General features: G+C 32.4%; 1 protein-coding gene across 2 annotated transcripts in view; it reads left to right on the top strand.

The window, feature by feature from the left end:
* The window catches only part of Rasa1 (RAS p21 protein activator 1), a 70,316-nt gene that overhangs the window by 38,204 nt on the left and 11,316 nt on the right, over positions 1-20,796 (top strand). For both annotated transcript variants that reach the window (XM_042690726.1, XM_042690725.1), the window contains 10 exons: positions 2,484-2,562; positions 5,963-6,083; positions 7,031-7,187; positions 11,779-11,866; positions 14,416-14,493; positions 15,788-15,945; positions 16,754-16,830; positions 18,107-18,279; positions 18,574-18,733; positions 19,937-20,079. In XM_042690726.1, the coding sequence (XP_042546660.1) occupies positions 2,484-2,562; positions 5,963-6,083; positions 7,031-7,187; positions 11,779-11,866; positions 14,416-14,493; positions 15,788-15,945; positions 16,754-16,830; positions 18,107-18,279; positions 18,574-18,733; positions 19,937-20,079 (1,234 nt within the window). The remainder of the gene's footprint in view (positions 1-2,483; positions 2,563-5,962; positions 6,084-7,030; positions 7,188-11,778; positions 11,867-14,415; positions 14,494-15,787; positions 15,946-16,753; positions 16,831-18,106; positions 18,280-18,573; positions 18,734-19,936; positions 20,080-20,796) is intronic.

Raw genomic sequence — 20,796 nt, 5'->3', positions numbered from 1 at the left:
GATGAAGATCACAGTGGAGCAAGGAGAAAGAAGTATTAGGAGTACATTTCTGTTTAAATTATTGAGAATTATTAGTCTGCTGGTAAATGAAGATTTTTAAAAAAATGATAGGGACAGTAATTTGGTAGGCTTGATCATTCCCCAAATCTTTTAGCCTTCGGTTCCCTGTGAATATACGCTTAATAAAAAAAAAAAATCATCTCTTATTTATTTATTTATTTTTTGGTTTTAATACATTTTTTAAAGCAAGGCTAAAATTATATGTTTCTGATACATAGAAAATAGCAGTTTCCATATAAGTAGGGAAAAAAATATAAGCACTAATATCAGCAGTTACTCCTAGGAAAATATTTTAAGAAGGTAACTCTTTAACTATACCACTGACTACATAGGTATGACTATGCATCGTAAGATTCAGTTGTCTTATTAATTGTACATTAGACTTTTGGTTAAGAGAATAGTTATTTTTCTCTCACTTAGAAACATATGTTTGACATTCCTCTTCAAAATTTTAGATAAAAAGAGAGACACTAATTTGGCATTAAATTTAATTCATTTGTGAGATATACTTCATAGATCTCCTGAATTAAGTATATTAAAGGAAAAGATATGATTTGTGAATGATTAGCATTCAGGCTGGTATGCAAACTAATAAATTGAGGGGATATACAAAAACACACTGAAGTCAGCAGGAAGAGCATAGGCCAGATAATGATCAGAGAAAAGGAAGATTTTGGTGAGACTTTGAGGACATTAACACTTATCAAAGGTTCCCAAAGAGGGGTGCACCTTTTCATGTATTATGCACATAACTGAAGTTACAAGACACAGTTGTCTTTAGAAATTTACATTTGTTTCACAAATGTATCTATGTTTAACATGTGTTACAGTTTTCTCATATGTAAGTTTGTTGAGTTCATGGCCAAAACTTACTTGGAGTATCTAAGAAATCTTGGTTGGTTTCTTGATTAGTTTCTTAGACATCTATGGATCTGAACTAGAGTACTTTTTTAAATTTGTAAGTCTGATGGATAAAAACCTGTTAGTTGGCACATACTTTTTTAAATCTGTTCTCAGACATTCAGGATTATATTTCACAACAGACTCCATGAACTATGTTCTTCTATCTCAGTTACATTGAAACATTGAGGTACTGCAGAAATCTGTTTTGTTTTTATTTTGTACACATACTATGTGTACAAATTCATGGAGTCTCATTAAACATTTCTGTAGCTATACATACCATGCATTAGTCATATCTATGCCTTTTATCCACCACCCTATGCAGCCAGCAACCTGTGAGCTTCATAGATATGATACTTTCTATGTTAAAAAACACTCATTATTTTGGTGTGATCACATTATTTTCAGTTTGTAGTTTTCTTCTGATAGACTTGGATTTGTGTGATAGGTATATTTTTCCTTTAAAAATTTATAAAGTTTCATGTTCTTTTTATCATAATATTTGTACTTGTATTTTCCCTTGATCTTCTGCTTTGTGTTAAATATTACTCCTGCTATTTAATATTTCTCCATACTCTTTTTGAAATTAACTAGCATGTCTTGCAAGTCTTTCACTTTATTATTAATATTGTGTTTATTATATTTTATTGTATCATTATTGTATTTATTACTATTATATCTTATACACACATACATAAGTACTCTAGATATTCTCTCAGTAGGAAAAACTATGGGAAGAAGTCAAAGGGTAGATTAAACAAGATCTGTTTGTAGAAATATTCTCTAGATAACTAAGGGAAAATTTTAAATTTCATTGCTTAAATATTCATTATATTGAAATGCCTACTGTTATACAGTAACACTTTTATCTAGTTAAAAACCTCATTATGACATATTAAATTTATAGTTAAATACATTTATGTTAAAATACATTGCTATTTTTATTTTCAGTATTGTTTTATTTAGTAATATCAGATATATAAAACATTGATAGCACTATTTAAATCAGTTATCAATATGATTTCATTTTGATATTCAAACATATAAAAATAGCTCCTGATTTTCTTTTGGCTTCCACTTTTGCGTTCTATTTATTTTATACTCTAAGTAAATCTCATGTAAATGTAGTGTGTATACATCATGTTTTAGCTCTATTTCCTAAATAAATGGCATTTGTCAGTTCTTCATTTTCAATTTGTTATGCCTTTTTTCCCCCCCAAAAGTCGTGGCTTTGTAATCATTTCCTCACTGTTGGGTGACTCTTGACTACCCACTTGATTTGTGTAGGAAATTAGAATCTCTGACTTAAGTATTGTGGTCTGTCAATCTATATTAAAACATTGTTTTTCTAAAATAATGTGATAGTTAATGACCATGTAGTCTGTATATTCTGGTTATGTGCATTGAAAAGGCTTTGTGAACAGATAATCTTGATAACAGGGTTTACTTGTATTTTGAGAGATTTACATTTTTTTTTTGGTGAGGCACAATATGTCACAATGGTATTTTGATTTTGGCAGCATTGGAGACATCATAGATCATTATCGAAAAGAGCAGATTGTTGAAGGGTATTATCTTAAGGAACCTGTACCAATGCAGGTCAGTATTGTTTTTCTGTTTTTGGTAATTAATATTTTATTTTTAAATGTCTTTTTGTGATATGTGTTTGGTATTGTTGCAAAACTATTTCACAAATATTTTTGCAATTAAAGTAGGTCAAACTCAGTTATTCATGTTCTTTAAAATAAATTTTAAAGAGATAATTAGGAAATCCCTGGCTTTATGATGACAATAGTAGTGGTTTGGGGGCAAAGTTAAACTAGGACAGTAGTAAGCAAGTATGGATAAAGCACAGTCAAGCTTATTTAGATAAGTGTGGTAAGTAATTTAAGGCAGATGGATATCAAGTAACTTGGTTGAAGCCACATGGAATAATATGCAGTATGCAGGGAGACTATGATTCAGACTCACAGAACATGTGTCCAAAGTCCAAACTTTTAACCATTTTGAAGTATAAACAGATCTCAGGGAAAGCTAAGTTAGGGAGCTGAAGTATTGACTAACAGAATACTTTGAGGTTTTGAATGGACAGAGAAAGGATGGGCGAATATAGTTCATAATATTCAATATACATATGTGAAAATGGAACTAGGTGATTTGAAGGGATGGATGGAGCTGGGAGAGATGGGGGAGGATGATGGAAGGGTTTGACATTGATCAAGATTAATTGTACTCATGAACTGATCAGTTGAATTGAAACTGCTTTTTACAGCTACTTAAAGATAATTAAAAACTAAAAAAAAATATGCAATACAATAGGATTTAGGACCAAGAAGGATTTAAATTTTTATTTTTTGCTCATTTGTCTGTAGTTTTAGGACAAGAGAGCATGCCCCTATATTATGTAAAAATTGTAGTAAAAATGATAGAGTGGTGGTAGGGTGGGGCAATAGGTTCCTAGAGTAGACAAGAGACTGTGTGGCCGAATGGTAGAGCACTTCCATAGCGAGTGTGAGACCCTGTGTTCAAACCCAACTACGGCATAAAAATACCAAAAAGGAAATAATTTTAAGTTTAGAATTAATCTAGTTAGACTATGCCAGTAAATTTTAACATGTCTTTACTACAGTGATTTCCTTAATGATTTATTTATACAATGTAGTTTTCAACATTCAATTACCATTTGGGTCATAAAATTTAAGGAATATTTTTGTTTGGAAAAGTAGGATAGGACACATTTTTGTCACAATATATTAAAGGGTGATTCAGTGTTTTCCTGGATGAGAATATCATATGTTCACATTTCTCTTTCTCTTTTTACTTTTTTTCTTTAAAAATTTTTTTTTGAGACAGGGTCTCATACATAGAGTTCTTAGATCTTGGTAGGAGGCCTATCTTTGTCCTAGAGCTCACAGTCTTGAATAATAAGCATGTACCATTGTGCTGAAAAACAGCTAAAGCAACAACAGACTTTTTTCTTCTCTTAGAGTTCTGAGGGCAGTTATTTCTTTACATTTGTTTCTCATACTAATGAAAAATATTAAAACTCTTCCTGTCATTTTTTTCTTTACAATTATAAGTGCATATGCGATTAAGAATTTTTTTTTAATTTTTAACTCTACTCAATGAAAGCTAATAAAAAGATAACAAAAAAACTCAGACTTTTTTTGAAAGATACTGCATTATTTGGCAACACATTAAAAGAACCAAAAGGTAATGCAATCAAAATTATTTCACTGTTACATCATTCTCTAAACTAGGATGAATAAAGCTTTTCTGTAAAAGGCCAAATACTAAATATTTTAAATTTTGTGGTCATTCATTAGAATAATCAACCACTAAATTTCTGATATACTTCAAGAAGACTGTGGACAATATAAAGTTTATGTACAAAATCAGGTTAATAGGGTAGATTTAGCATACAGGCCGGTTTGCATCATCTACACTGGTAATTCATGCTTCTATTTTCTTTAAGTCATACCAGTTTTTCCATTCTAAGGAATGTTGTCAAGTAATAATGAAATAGCTCTTAGGATGATGAAAGAGTAGAATGTCTCAAAATACAAGAGAAAGATGATGGTGAAAATTTAATATTCAATCTTAGATTTGTAAGATGATTGAATGGACCTATAACTTGTCAAGCACACTGGACTAGAGGTAGGATCTTCCAGTCCATCCTGTATCCTCACTTTGCAGGGTAGATACTGGTCAGTGAAGAGTGTATTTTATGAAGAGTGTGTTTTACTATGTTTATCATTTGTTTTAATAAAAAGTAGCCATCCCCATTTTTTCCGGTCCTGGAGCTTGGACTCAGAGACTGTGCACTGTCCTTGAGCCTCTTTGTCTTCAGGATAGTGCTCCAACACTTGAGCCACAGAACCACGTATGGCTTTTTCTGAGTAGTTTATTGGAGATAAAAGCCTCATGAGCTTTCCTGTCCAGACTGCCTTTGAACTGCGATCCTCAGATCTCAGCCTCCTGAGTAGGAGGCTAGGATTACAACTTGAGCTACCTGCACCTGGCTTCTCCATTTGTTTTAAGTGAAGCCTTTGAAGGTGAAAAGGAGAAAGAAACTCTTACCTGTCATGTCCTCAATAACTCCCCCTGGTTCTATGACTAACAACTTTCTTCTCTGATTCTTAACCCACAGTCTTGATCTCTGATGGTAAGAAGTGAAAAAAGGAAAATAAAAAGAGGAAGTGATTACAGAAAAATAAAATCAGGTTCAGTGGACCCTGATATTAGAATTGAAGATTTGTGACATAATTATTTTTCTTATTTGCAGCATTAAGCAATTAATGTCAGTTGTGGTATAAGGTATTATATATATGCATTTCTAAAAATCATAATGTTAGGCAAACTACAGGATTGGAAGGGTAAGGTAGAATTAGGTGTATGATTGTGACATAAATCAGGGACTTAATAATATGTAGCATAAATTAAAATACACTAGTATTTGAAGATATATAGAAATGTATTAACTATTTATATATGAATAAAACATAGTGTGGATATCAGAAAGTGTTGAAAAGAAAGTTGTGAAGTTGTAAAAAGAAAATTATCTGAAATTAGACCAACCATAACAATAGGCATGAATGGGTATGATAATGTAACTGCCTTGGTGGATTGAGGAAATTGTGAGGTATTTGAGAATTATATTTTGATTGTTCCTATGTGTCTTTAGTTCATTTGGGTGCAGTTTTCTGTGTTCATGTTACATACCTCTTAAGCAAATATGAATTTCCTTGATGATCAAATTTATTACTTATTTGTTGGAAAATATAAAAAACTAACCTGTAGTTTTTAAAATAGCTTATTGATTGCCCATGAGATACGTTCTTGGGAAATAATAAGGACATTTTTCTGAGAATATTTTTGGAAACCGAATAATCTTTTTAATCTATGTATATCTGCATTTTAGAATTAAAGGTCTTTTGTTTTGTTTATTAAAAGGTAATATTAAAATTAAATAGTAATTTTAATTTATGTTAAAATTCAGGATCAGGAACAAGTGCTCAATGATGCTGTAGATGGAAAGGAAATCTATAATACAATTCGTCGTAAAACAAAGGATGCTTTTTATAAAAATATTGTGAAGAAAGGTTATCTTTTGAAGAAGGGTAAGTGAAATTTTAAAGCTAAGGATTCAGTTTAATATTTTACTGTTAAAGTGTTTGATAGAGACATTGTAAGTATCACAAAACTTACTGTTTTATATTTAATAAATTTCTTTGATGTGAATTATTAGTAATAGATACTTATTTAGCTGTATTGTTCACACTTCAACCAGAGTCTTTAGAAAGCACACTTAAATTGTTCATAAATCCTGAAGTAGTATCCAGTAAAGGTGTTTAATCCTTTCAACCTTTCTCATGCTCTCTTACAGATAACTCCTTGTGGCCCTTAGCACATTTATGGGGTTGATGTTCTTATTTATTTTTTTAATTGGTTAATTATTTTTAGTGTTGGTACAGTGACTTGAACTAAGATCCTAGGTACTGTCTCTTACCCTTTTTGCTCAAGACTGGCTCTATCACTTGAGCTACACTCTACTTCAGGGGGTTTTTTTTTGGTGGCTAATTGGAGATAAGAGTGTCATGGAATTTCCTGCTTGGGCTGGCTTTGACCCATGATCCTTAGATCTCAGCCTCCTGATTGGCTAAGTTTATAGGTATGAGCCACTGGTGCTTGGCTTGATTTTTATATTTAGTCTTTATATTAAGATTAGTTGATATAATTCATTCTTGTATTTACCAAGAATTTTTCCTTAGAGTAGAAAACTGTTATTCTAAAATAACAATTTAAAGATTTCATCATAATCCCATCTTTGAAGATCTAGTAAGGCCATTGTCATTTACTCTGTGATTTATTGAAACAAGCAATGATAACAAGACATTTTTAATGGAACATTTTGTCATTGTATAAGCAATGGTATGTTTTTGGAGTTTTAGAAGACAAGTTAAAATAATGTTAATTTTTATTTTCAGGAACAACACTTTATTTTAAAATTACTGTTTTCCAATTTAAAAACAATTATTTGCTAAAAGAAGCAATTATTTTTTAACAGGCAAAGGAAAACGTTGGAAAAATTTATATTTTATTTTAGAGGGTAGCGATGCCCAGCTTATTTATTTTGAAAGTGAAAAACGAGCTACAAAACCAAAAGGACTAATAGATCTCAGTGTATGTTCTGTCTATGTTGTTCATGATAGTCTCTTTGGCAGGTAAGAAATTGTTTTTCTATTATTTTGTACTCTTTTGGAATTGTCTTAAAAATGATATGTACAGATATTGTTGAAACATAAATCTGTTTTAATAGTGTTATACTATTTAAATTTGTCATATTTACCACTAAGGATAATTTTTGATTTTCTTATTTCTAACCTATATATAAAATATCTACTCTAGAGAAATCTTTGGAGTGGTATTTCTTGTGGTAGCATTTGAATCTGATTTGTGTATAGTGTGTTTTAATTTCTCTGCCACTTCGGGTGACTTAATTTGATTCATTAATCTTTTCCCTGCTTTTATTATATTCCTTGTTAACTTCTAAGTATATTTGAAGTGCTAATACACTTAATTTTGCTAGTTCCCAAGTTAATCAACATTAGAAAAAATTACATAAAAATTTAGTTCAGTTGGAAAAAAAGGTATTTCAGATTGGAAATAGAATTTTTTCCTTATTTTATTTCAAGTTTTTTTTAAAACAAATAAATGTAAATGCACAAGCTAAATTCTGAACATTACAAATCTAGCTTTGCCTTTATTCTTAATGTGTCATCAATAGTCCTTTTTATAAGTACTTGCTACTTTTAATACCAACTGAAGTATTTCATAGTTTCATCTGATCTTGATTTCCTTTTATTTTCCTGAAACCTAATATTTCAAAAAGAATTATTTACAAGAACAACAACAACATCAAACACAACAAAAAACAACTCAAAACACAAGTTTGGTTAAGGTAGACTCCCCCCACCCCTAACAATATGGTAATTTACAGAGTAGAGCAAATGAGAGTAAAACTCTCCACTGATCATCTTCTTACAGAAACATCGATTTGAACAACTATTTCTAATTAGGAGAGCTAATTTTAGGAGAGCTTTACAGCATAAGAAAAGATTGAATGAGGCTAGAAGAAAAGAGTTATCAGTATCACTCCTATGCTATCCACAAGCAATTTGTCTTAGACAGACAGATGCTTCCTGTTTAGGAGAGGGAATTAAGTATAAGCCTTATACTTAGAATCCAGTATGAAGCCTGGCACAGTGAAACTCATTATTAGGTAGTTCCCTATTTCCCACTGCTCCCATGCATTGACCCCAAACATTGACTCCACCTTCTCCACCAGGTTTAAACCTGGGACCTCAGATGGATTGGTTCATGTTTCAATGTACACTACTAGCAGCCCCTGTAATCCTGTACTCTGTCCTTGGGTCTACATTGATTCTTGAGACTATTAATGCCAGGTACTACCTAGCTTAATATAACACTTGACAGGCATGTGATTACTTTCATCATCTCTGAAGACCAAAACATAGAAAGCTTGAACAGAGAAGTTAAGCACAAGATTTTGACTTGGATGGGACTGCCACAGCAAAACCTAACACTAAGGCAGAATACAATGACCATGTTCCCAGAGCAGAAACCATGGGAAGCCTTTGGATCTGCCCATACTTTAGTCAGGAATCTCTTGCCATTGTGGGATAAACTTGGCATCTGGTCTACATCAATTCCAGATGGCAGGAGTGATTGAAGACTATAACTATAGTAGTGTGGATTTTGTATTGTCTTTTTGCTGTACTGTTCTTGATGGGCTATGGGTACTAGGTTTGAATAATCCTGTTGGCCCCCATTGTAACCTTGAAGTGTACAACTCTCTTTCTTCCCCCCAGCCTCAGTTAGCAAACATGAAGAGAATAATGGCATGCAGGAAGGAAGAGGGGGTATTGGAAGATAGGTCCAAGTTGTTACTTTGGAGTTTATGGATAGACAGTGAGACCCAGTGCTTGGCTGGATCCTGTGGGGCCTGACTACTGACTATGGACAAGTTATCTGGGCTTATCTACATCAAGATAAACTATGCTTTCCAGTACTACCCCAGGGTCATCTTGAATGACATACCATATGTAAATTTGGAATAAACTTGGACATGGGACACTATCTAGTGCTGAAATCTGCACAGGATCAGAGATAGTAATAAACACTGTCCAATATTTTTGGGAGAAGTACAAACAAAGCCAGATTATGGAAACAAGTCAATACATAGTACTTTGAAGTATACAGATACCATACGTAGATAGATCAGCCAGCATCAAGAACTTGAAGGGAGGTAGGCATGGTGGCATATGCTTGTAATTCTAGTTTTTGGGAAGCTGAAGCAGGAGGATCAAGTATTAAAGACCAATCTGCATTACATAGTGAGTTTTAGGCAACCTTTGGCTACATATCAAGACCCTATCTCAAAAGAGATTGGGTGAACATACACATATACAAACCCATGGTGTCAGAAATTGATCATGTGGTAAGTAATTTGTGTAAACTGTGGTACAGAATTCAAAATAGCTCTTTCAAGGAAATTCTGAACTTGAAGAAAATATTCAGGAACAATTTAGTGATTTATCCAATAATTATTTACTTTTTTGGTCTGAGTTTGAACCTAGGACCTTGTATCCTCCCTTTGAGCTTTATGCCTAACTTCTAACAGAAAAGTTAATAGGCAGATTGAAATAATTTTTTAAAATCAAATGGAAACGTGGGAAAATGCAGCTAAGAGATCCCTCTCCTGTCTCTTCCATATGCCTAATGTAACCTAGTTGAAAAACAAAACAAATAGGTATCTACAGTAAATAAACATAATATAAATACAATGGAATGTACAACGGAAGGCAACAGTAACAGAATCAAACAAAAAGGCAGTGAAACTCTAAGATTAGTTAAATTATACAGTTGAGTTTTTAAAAAAAGGGAAAAATGATTTAAGGTCATCATTTGCTTTCTATGCAGTTTCTGTTGAAGGTTACTTTTTAAGAATTTCTTAGGAATGATCTTTAGTGATACTACTTAAAATCAGATAGGAAATGTTATGTTCATGAGACTTAAGCTCAGGTCTCTCATTAAAACCACTTTTTTGGGAAACATGCTAATTTAGCATCAACTGTTTTTTGTGCTTTTCTGTAGAGTAGTTGAGAAGCATGAAACGCCAAAGAAAGCAGCATCTGTAAGGTATATTTCAAAGAAGTGAGAAAACATACTGAGCATATAATAGGACAAATAAAAATGGCTTGGTACCAGATTGTTTTGTTATAAAATGCAAATACACAAACACAAAAGTGGACAGTTTGGATGAATTTCTATGAGCTTTATTGTGTTTTCAGATATATTTGAAACTTGTGTTTTGTGTAAGCATAGAGTTTTCATCTTTTTTTTTTGGTCATTCGTGGGGCTAAACTCTGGGCTGGGTGCTGTCCCTCAGCTCTTCAGCTTAAGGCTAGTGCTCTGCCACTTGAGCCACAGCACCACTTTTTGGCCTTTTTTGCTTATGTGGTGCTGAGGAATCAAACCCAGGATCTCAGGCATGCAAGGCAGGCACTCTACCATTGACGCACCCTCCCAGTCCCCAATACTTTTTTTTTTTTTTTTGCCAGTCGTGGGGCCTGAACTCTGGGCCTGGGTACTGTCCCTCACCTCTTCAGCTCAAGGTTAGCGCTCTACCACTTGAGCTACAGCGCCACTTCCGGCTTTTTCTGCTTATGTGGTGCTGAGGAATCAAACTCAGGGCCTCATGCATGCAAGGCAAGCACTCTACCACTGAGCCACCTTCCCAGCCCCCCCAAGACTTTTATCATTTAACTGAAGTCTAATGTCCAAGAATGTAGAAATCTTCTCCAGTAGGTGATTCCATGTAGATACTGATGTTGAAATATTGGTGGTTACGGACACAACTAACATTGCTGTTTCCCTGAAATGCAGCTGCCTAGGTTTCAAAATACTAGAGATCTCTGAGAACCATTTCTTTAAGTTTTAGACTTTGATTATTGGTATGCATTAAACCGTAACTATTTCAGAAGCATAAATTGAAGACATTTCAGTGATATTCTAGTGAACATTTAGGTTGAAGTTTTTATACTTTCTTCTTTGCATAGACAGGATCTTTCATTGAGTTAGTATTTTACTTCCATTTATGATGTTTTGTTGGGTTTTAAATTTTAGATTGGCAGATGTTTTAGTCTTCCATTATTTTTATTCTCATTCAGATGGTTTCAATAGATGAATTTAATAGTGTAGAAAATTATAAAATTGAAATTACCCTCCATCTGCCTACCGATAATCACTACAAATATTTTTGGTATAAGAACATTTTTAGTCTCTTCTAAATGTATATGAAAAGGTTTAGATTTGCTATGGACAATTAAATTCTGTTTTGATTTTTAGTAACTTTCCTGTTTCAAATACTTTTAAAAGTTACAAAGTCCTTTAGTTTACACTTTGAAAGATGTATCTAATTATTTTATTTCTTTTTTTTTTTTGGTCAGTCATGAGGCTCGAACTCTCGGTCTAGGCACTGTCCCTGAGCTCTTTAAGGCTAATGCTCTACTACATAAGCCACACTGCTACTTCCAACATATCCAATTTGATAGTACTAAGTTTTAAAATATATGCAGATGATATTTTTTCTTTATAGGAAAGATCTGTTATAATGAAACATTTCTCCAGATTATATTCATATTAATTATAGAATTATATTGTACGGTTTTATGAAAAAATTCAGTGCTTTTTATTGATTCTGAATAATGTTTTCTGGTTTGTATTTTAAAGGCCAAACTGTTTTCAGATAGTAGTTCAGCACTTTAGTGAAGAACATTACATCTTTTACTTTGCAGGAGAAACTCCAGAACAAGCAGAGGTAAGATCTTTGTTTTGTAAGCTGTTAACCCATGTTTTCTTATTAAGTAGAACAGAAAATTAATTCATTCCAGATAAGGGATAAAATAATGCCTGAAATCAATTTGTCTTTTAAGACATGAGAATTTTGATATTTAAAAATGTTTTGAAATAGATATACCAGTGAAGGGATAAGTGGATATTATACTCCATTTAAAATTGACCTTTAAATATGCTATGTTGAACTCACTTGAGAATGTTCTTACAAAATCCTCTCTACATATAGGCTATAGTATTTCTAGGTATTCAGTTACACTTTTTCTTGAAGCTTTAATGTTTCTGGTTGTTCAAGTTTGTGTATGATTATAGCTACATTTCTGCTATACTCTATGGAAAGAACTTAAAGGAGCTGTAAGAGGTTAAAAAAATGGTTCTTTTGGAAATACAACGATCCCAACCCTGGATATAAGCAGATTTTCTTAAAACTGGGATTTTAGGATGAATCCTTGACTCAAAAATTATAAAAATATTTTACTTGGAGGGTAAACTTGACAAATGAGAAATTGTTTTATGGCTTGTAAATTAAGTCTTTGTAAAATAATTCAACTATATACTCATTTTCCTCACTTATGATAAAAGTCTAGTATTATGTTTCCCTAAGCTTTAGATCAGAAAAATAAGATTCAAAATAATTTGGTAATTTGATTATTTTTAGTCCTGTTTTCTCAGGAATTATTTTGTTATTTTTCATTGTTACAATTTTATTATCTTTAAGTAGCTGTTCAAAGGGGTTACCATTCAGCAAATCACAAGAGATCTCAATTGATGTCACCCCTTGTATTCTCCCCCCATCCCTACAACCCCACCCCTCCCCTCAAATTTCCTAGTTTCATTGGATATGCATTCAGTATTAGGACTGCATTATTTCCCTTCCTTTCTAAACTATATGAAATTGGGTTAGGAATAGAAATTTAAGCTTCACTGTTCATACTTACTAATTACTTTTTACTATTTACCCTCTTTCTAAATGAAAAGTGTGCTACATGCTTTGAGTATATTTCAGTTTTGAAAGCCTCACTTAAAGATGTTTTCTCGCAATATTCATAGATTTTCCATATTTGCACATGCTACTTAAAGTAAAACTCTTCTTGAGTTTCCAGTTTTTGTTGGTTGATGGGCTGTGGGGTCTCTTCTGTATTTCTAAATGCTGTTGTAACTGATTTGGGTTTAAAGAAATTCTGTGAAGATTGATAGAGTTCAGGCTGAGGTTTATGTTACAGGTTGTAATTCTAGTCTCTGTGGAGGTACAGGGAGAAGGATCAGGAGTTTCGACTAGTTCTTTCAAACTAGCTAGACTCTGTCTCAAAAAGAAAAGGACAAAATAAAGAGCCTGGAGCATGGCCTGAGTATAGAGCATTTGTGTAGAATGTTCGAGGTTTGGGTACAAAAAAAACAAGAAAACCACTAGGTACAAAAAAACAACAAAACCACTAACCTGTACCTTTTGTCTTGTTTGTAAGTTTATTTGGGGAAGATGGAGAGGAGGGAGGGTTGCAGAAAAGGTGGGACAAAGGGTGAACAAATGCTGTAGTGTACTTGCTAGACACTACGTTGAAAATGAACTATACAACTTGAGAGGGGAATGGGAAGGAAAAACGAAAGGTGGGGAAGGGATGAACACTATTCAAAATGAAATGTACTCATCACTTGACATATAACAATAACCTCTGTGAACATCACCTTTACGGTAACAATAATATGTACGTATGTGTGTGTGTGTGTGTATATATATATATATATATATAATTGTTCAGACTCATTGAAATAGTCAACAAACTAGAGTACAAGCCTTCCAGCTACATGTATAAGCTAAACAAATATTTACCTTTTAAATACATGTGAACTGTTCTTTTTCCAGCCAAAAAAATTTAAATGTTAAGAAAATGTGATTGTTAGTATCATTTTGATTAGGCCAAAAGGACTTTTAAGAACCTAACACTGTATTTAATAAAGTTAGAAATAACTCAAATTGTGTGAGGTTTAAATGTTAACACATAAATTATTAGTTGGCTTTGCATTTGGCCCTCCTCCTTACAAAATGTATCAATTTGACTTTTGTCATAGCTAAACTTAGGTATTAGAGCATTTAGGTGTTAGACCATAATATTTGTGTTAGGTATCAAACATGTTTGTTTGGGAGAAGCAGTTTCTTTCATATATATTTTAGGTGTTTGATGTTAGACATTTGTTTGGGAGAAACAATTTCTTTAATATATATTTTACTGTTTTGGGCAGTTAATTATCTACCCTTTGCTGTATATTTAAGACTAATTTACAGTTTCTACATAAATTCATGCAGTTTTGGATGAGCTATAGTAATTTTGGTTATTCTACTTTATTTAGGCCAAAAGAAATTGTAGTACAGTATATTCTAGGATTGCCAGCCTAGATGATAAATTGTTTAATTTGAAAAAAAAATGAGTTGATGATTGGAAGACAAAAAGTAAATAAACTATGTACATTTCTTTAAAATACTGTTTTTTCTTTCTTTTCTTTCTGCTTTGTTTGTAGGATTGGATGAAAGGTCTGCAGGCATTTTGCAATTTACGGAAAAGCAGTCCAGGAACATCTAATAAACGCCTTCGTCAGGTAAAACGAAATTTTGTTGGATTTGTAATTGTCACAATCTTTATTTTTCACTTTGTTCTTTATCTTTTGATTTCTATATAAACTACTTTGGACGACCCTTTTTAAGGGAAATAAATCTTTTCTGGCATTTTAAAGTCTTACTGTCAGTCAAGGAAAAGTAATAATTTCTTTATGAAAGAGAATGTTCTTTATATATCTATGCCAATTTATAGTCTGTTAACTTTTGAATAAATGTTGAATAAAGTATTATTTATTCTCTCACTTAAAATAACAATACCAAATCATTTTCCCTTTAAAAAATTATCTTGAAAGATAAAACTTAAAGTATTTATTGAAAAGGTTCTCTGATTTGTGCTAATCATCCCAATAAAGCTTTGAGTTTTTAATTCTCTACTAGTTGTTTTTAAACCCACTGCATGATCTTCAGCTTCATTTAAAACGCTAAATACTACCAATCCTTTTGTGTATACAAAAAGGTAAGTTAGGCTTTCTCTTTATTTCCTTGGAATATTAGGGCAATTTTATATTTTCTACTTTTTTCTCCTTCCATTTAAAGTAATCTCAAGATTATTAGAAGGAATCAGGCAGATTGTGACATTCTTGTAATTTTTGAGGCAAGTTTAATATGTATTTATTGACCAAAGTGACTCTTAAATGATTTATAGGTATTTCCAATAAGTTTGTCAAATTTTATGTATTTTTCTAATAGAAGTTGGATAAATGATTAATATATAACCAATTAAATATTTCTTGTAACCTGAAGTCTAGTGCTTTTCCCAAGAATTGTTTATGTATATAACTGTCATATATCTTCACTTAACTGGGAATCTTATATGCTATGGAAAGGCAGCCTTAATTTTTGCAAATGAGGGAAAGTTAAGTCTTATGGAACTTAAAAAATAATACATTTGTTAGTAATATAATTACAACTAATATCTGAAGTACATTTCTAATAATAACCTGCAGTATTATATATTAGAAAGATGGGGGGTCAAAGAGACAAATTTGTCCAACGTCACACAAATAGTAGGTCATACGGAGAGAAAGAGGACCTGATATTTGGAGTGAGAAGATCTAAGTTTTGGTACCAAAACTGTCAAATAGTATAGCATCTTTGGATTTTGTGTACTTTTGGTTAAAGTCAGAATGTAAAATCAGTATTTTAAGAAACACCTTTTGGCAGTGGAATTCTTTCACTGGAATAAAACGTTTAAGATAAATATACTATATTGTTAATTCAGGTGGCAACAGTTATTCTGTAAAACTGGGGCAATAATTTTTGTGTTTTCTTTAGGTCAGCAGCCTTGTTTTGCATATTGAAGAAGCCCACAAACTCCCAGTAAAACATTTTACTAATCCATATTGTAACATCTACCTGAATAGTGTCCAAGTAGCAAAAACTCATGCACGAGAAGGGCAAAACCCAGTATGGTCAGAAGAGTTTGTATTTGAGTAAGTCTTATTTTATGATATTAAATAATTTTTGTAGTCATATTATATTTACTTTTTTGTGTGTCTAAATTATCAGAATAAGGAATCCTGTCTGGTTGCTATTAACACTTTTTTTTCTGTTGCATTTATCTTTTTTTTTTTTTTTTGGTCGTGGGGCTTGAACTCTGGGCCTGGGAACTTTCCCTGAGCTCTTCAGCTCAAGGCAACCATTGTACCACTTGAACCACAGTACCACTTCGGATTTTCTTGTGGTTTGTTGGAGATAAGATTCTCACAGTGGGGGTGGGAGATGGGAAGGGAAAGGAAGGGGAAACAAAGGAGGAGGCAACAGTGCTTGATAAGAAATGTAGTCATTACCTTGCCCATGTAATTGTAACCCCTCTGTAAGGTATTTTCACAATAAAAAAATGAAACAAAAAAATCACATAGTACATTATAAATACATTAAAAACAATAGCAAGAAAGAAAGAAAAAAAAGTCTCACGGATTTTTCTGCCCAGAGTGGCTTTGAACCACTATCCTTAGATCTCAGCCTCCTGAGTAGCTAGAATTACAGGTGTGAGCCACCAGCACCTAGCTTGATTTATCTTTATTAAGAACGTAATATATGTCTTTATATTAACTTTGATAACAAGTGTGTAATTTGGTTATTGCCATTCTTGCCTGCCAAATAATAAAATATTTTGTGAATAGTTTTGGATATACCAAGCTTACATTTTTAGTACAAATACGGGGCTTATTGACAGTAGAACATAATGTAATTTGATGCCAGAACATTTTGTTAATTCTTTTTCTCTTTGCTCTTTAGTGATCTTCCTCCTGACATCAACAGATTTGAAATCACTCTTAGTAATAAAACAAAGAAAAGCAAAGACCCAGATATCTGTAAGTTGATACAGAAAATTTTTTAAGTTAAAAAGCATATTTTAGAGCTAGGATTGGGCTCTACACTATAGCATAGCAAGTGCAAGGCCCTGGGTTCAGTTCCTTTAGTGCAGTAAAATAACAACAACCACAAAAAAAGAAAAAGCATGTTTTACATATCTTAGAATTCATAATGAAATATCTTAAAATGAAAAATTAAAGGCAAATTCAAGCACCGTACAAATTGAGATAGCTTCTTATTGTGCTTCTTATTTATTAAAGGAAAAGAGCAAACTGGATAAATTGTACATACTGTAAGGCTGAGTTCCTAAGACTAAAATACATACCTCTATTTTCTTCCTTAATGAATTAAGAACCAGAAAAATGGTTGTAGTTTTTTGTGGTACTCCTTCTCTTCCCTACTTTTTACTTTAGCTTTTGTCTACTTTATTATATGTAATTAGATTATATGCAAATAGGTATTCTATTTTAAAAATTACTTTAGAGCTAGAGATGTAGCTCACTGATATAGCACTTGAATGCTGGGGCGCAGTTCATATACTAACATGCATGAAATTTTGAGATCAGTCCCTAATACTACTAAAAAAAAAATCTTTATTTTATTATTCATTATAATAGTTAATGTTCCCATTTCTTGTTCTGAGCAGCACATTTCTTCACAGCCTGTTGGGAGAACAGATGACAGTAGGATTTAGCAGTTCACATCAGGATGAATTAGGTTAATACCTTCTTAAAATGCAGACTTAGGGAAGGAATAGATAAGAATTAGCAGATAGATCAAAGTCTAAATTTGTCTGTATAAAATGTTTATAATTGCTGAACATTTTTAGAGGTTCTGCATTACTTTTATTATAAAAATATTAATAATGACATATAAGGAAAACCATACCTTTTATTTCAACTCTTTTTTTCTCTACCTTTTTACTTATCCTGTTATAAATCACCTTCAGGCTTATATCCTTGGGAGGGAGTTTTAACATTCCTAGGTTGCATTAGATCTTCCTTTTTATCACAAAAGCATTATTCGCTGTCACAGTACTCAGCACACTATACTATAATTGATTTCTTGGCTAGACTTATTTCACAAAATTCAGAGACATGTCTTGATTATCATACCTTATATCCCTGCCTACCATGGTTTAGCACGTAGACATACTAGCCTTTAGCAAATGAAGGAGGCAATTTAGTATTGACTTGGTGTTGTCAGTGATAATTTAACACTGTAGAAAACTGCATGTTTGGTTTTATACAGTAATCATCTGCTTTTCTTTCCAAGTATTTATGCGATGCCAGTTGAGCCGGTTACAGAAAGGGCATGCCACAGATGAATGGTTTCTGCTCAGCTCTCACATACCGTTAAAAGGTATTGAACCAGGATCCCTGCGTGTTCGAGCACGGTATTCTATGGAAAAAATTATGCCAGAAGAAGAGTACAGTGAATTTAAGGAGGTATTAAGTTATTTACCAGTCTGATTTTAATGACATGATTAGCAGAAACATTCAACAAAAGATCCATTAAGTTGAACATACTAATTTTATAATTCTAGTGACACATTGGTCAAGATTAAAGACTTTGTTTTATTAGTTTTAAGATCTTAAGAGACCAGATATATGTAGACTACAAACTCATTCTATTTTTGATGAATTTATTCAATGGATCTCTTTTAACATAAGAACATATGAAAGAAGACCTTTCCTGTTGTTCTATGTGCTTTCAGCAGTCTTTTCTATTGTCATTTTTAGCTTATACTGCAAAAAGAACTTCATGTAGTATATGCCTTATCACATGTATGTGGACAAGACCGAACACTACTGGCTAGCATCTTACTGAGGATTTTTCTTCATGAAAAGCTTGAATCATTGTTGTTATGTACACTAAATGACAGAGAAATAAGCATGGAAGGTAAAAGTTTGGATGTGTAATGTTAAAAACTGAGCTAACAAGATTTTATGTATCAAACATACAGGTTTTGCCTTTATATTACAGAATTAAATCATATTGCAAGTAAGTTTGTTTTGTTTTTCCTTCATTAACAGCTGCAGTTGGTGTTAAACCAGCTAGGTAACAGGCATAGGTAGAAGGATTGCATTCTGAGGCTGGCCCATGCAAAAAGAGAAATTCTATTTGAAAAAATTCTGAAAGCAAAAGGAGCAGAAACTGAGACTCAACTGGTAGCATGCCTGTCTAACAAGTACAAAGTCCTAAGTTTAAAACCCCAGCCTGTGATAACAACAAAAACTGCAATTGGGATGTCAACTTTAATGGGTTTAAGAGACTAATATTTCTAATATAAGTCCTGTCAGAGAAGTATTAGAAGATATAAGAAAATGATTTCTGTGTGTGATCAATACTCCATAGCTTGATTAACAAAAATAGTTTTGATTATTTTCCATAGTCCCGTTTATTTTTGCTAATTTATTACATTAAAATTGGAGGTCAGATGTGTTTCATTTCTTTTGTAGTAGTTCTGAGGTCATTGGACATACAAGATTTTTAACAATTTACTGTGTCAGAATAATCCAATTTATCCTCATACTTTGGTTCAGTAAGAGTTCTTGCTTGTGAATTCTCTGAATAACTGACAGAGTCTAAAATTATAAAAACTCTAAAAATACCAAAATTTGTTAAAGAGTAGGTAAAATGGTGGTATTGTCTTGTATTATATTTAGTTCATTAAAATTTTACTAAAACTTAATATAATATTTATTTAACATAATGTTTAATATGTTTTGTCTAATAATTCATTATGAGACAATGCTTTCTTTTATGTGCAAATGCACTCATACTTTTAAAAGCATGAAATAGGTAGTCTGCAAAGTAGTCCTTCCTTCCGTTTTTACTAACTGGCTAACTGATGTTAGACACATAACATAACCACTGTAAGACTTCATGTTTTGTTACATGAACAGTGGTGTTTGTCCTTCCCATTTATGATCTAATACATACACCGGTAACATAAGTTGATAGAAACACAGTATGTTGTTATAAGCATTATTTGATTGCTACATAAACTCACTATTGAGGAAAAATAAAAATGTTAAATTACTAATTTGATCATATCAATACAGTTCTCTACAAATAATCTTGATGTAAATCTTGGTGTAGATGAAGCCACTACCCTATTTCGAGCCACAACACTCGCAAGCACCTTGATGGAACAGTATATGAAAGCCACTGCTACACAATTTGTTCATCATGCTTTGAAAGACTCCATCTTAAAGATAATGGAAAGTAAACAGTCTTGTGAGGTAAGAATATTACCTTTTAGTATTTGAGTAAATAGCATATTTAATGAGAAAGTTATACAGCAAATTATATTTTAAGAAAAATTACGTTTCTGAAATCAATTCTGAAAGCAGTTACTCCAGCTGCAATATAGTTATTAAAATGTTATACAAAATAGCCTTTTAAAAAAGGACATACTTGAGGGCTGGGATACAGCTCAGTGACAGAGCAATTACCTAGTACTTAAGAAGCCCTGGGTTGAACTCCCAGCAGCAAACATACGAAGTACTTGACTTTGGTATTAGAAACCACTAACTTTTGTGGTATTTTGTCATTTTTCCTACTGGACTATCAAGTATAGCCTGCCTACTTTTGGAAACTGTGCAAAATAAATAGTCCCAAAAAATTTATGGAGACTATTGTAAAGATTGAATATTCCTTGTCCAAAATGGTAGGGAAGTGCTTCAGATTTGCGGGTCTTTCCTACTATAATTAGGTGTTTTGGGCACAGGACCCAAATCCAAACATGAAACTCACTTCTTTCATGAATGTCTTAATACACGTAGCCTTGTGACTGCCCCTTCATATGAGATCAGGTGTAAAACTTTCTCATATGGCAACATGTCAGCACTTAAACAGTTTGGATTGTTGTATTAGAAATGCTTAATTGTAAATCCTAATATGTAGGTTGAAGGTTTTGTGGAAAGATGGAGATAAATGAAAGTCAAAATCATTTTCTA

The sequence above is a fragment of the Dipodomys spectabilis genome, unplaced genomic scaffold (genome assembly GCF_019054845.1).
Source record: "Dipodomys spectabilis isolate Male_0828 unplaced genomic scaffold, ASM1905484v1 ptg000140l, whole genome shotgun sequence".
NCBI classification, from domain to species: Eukaryota; Metazoa; Chordata; class Mammalia; order Rodentia; family Heteromyidae; genus Dipodomys; species Dipodomys spectabilis.
This window is presented reverse-complemented; position numbering and strand designations above follow the sequence as displayed.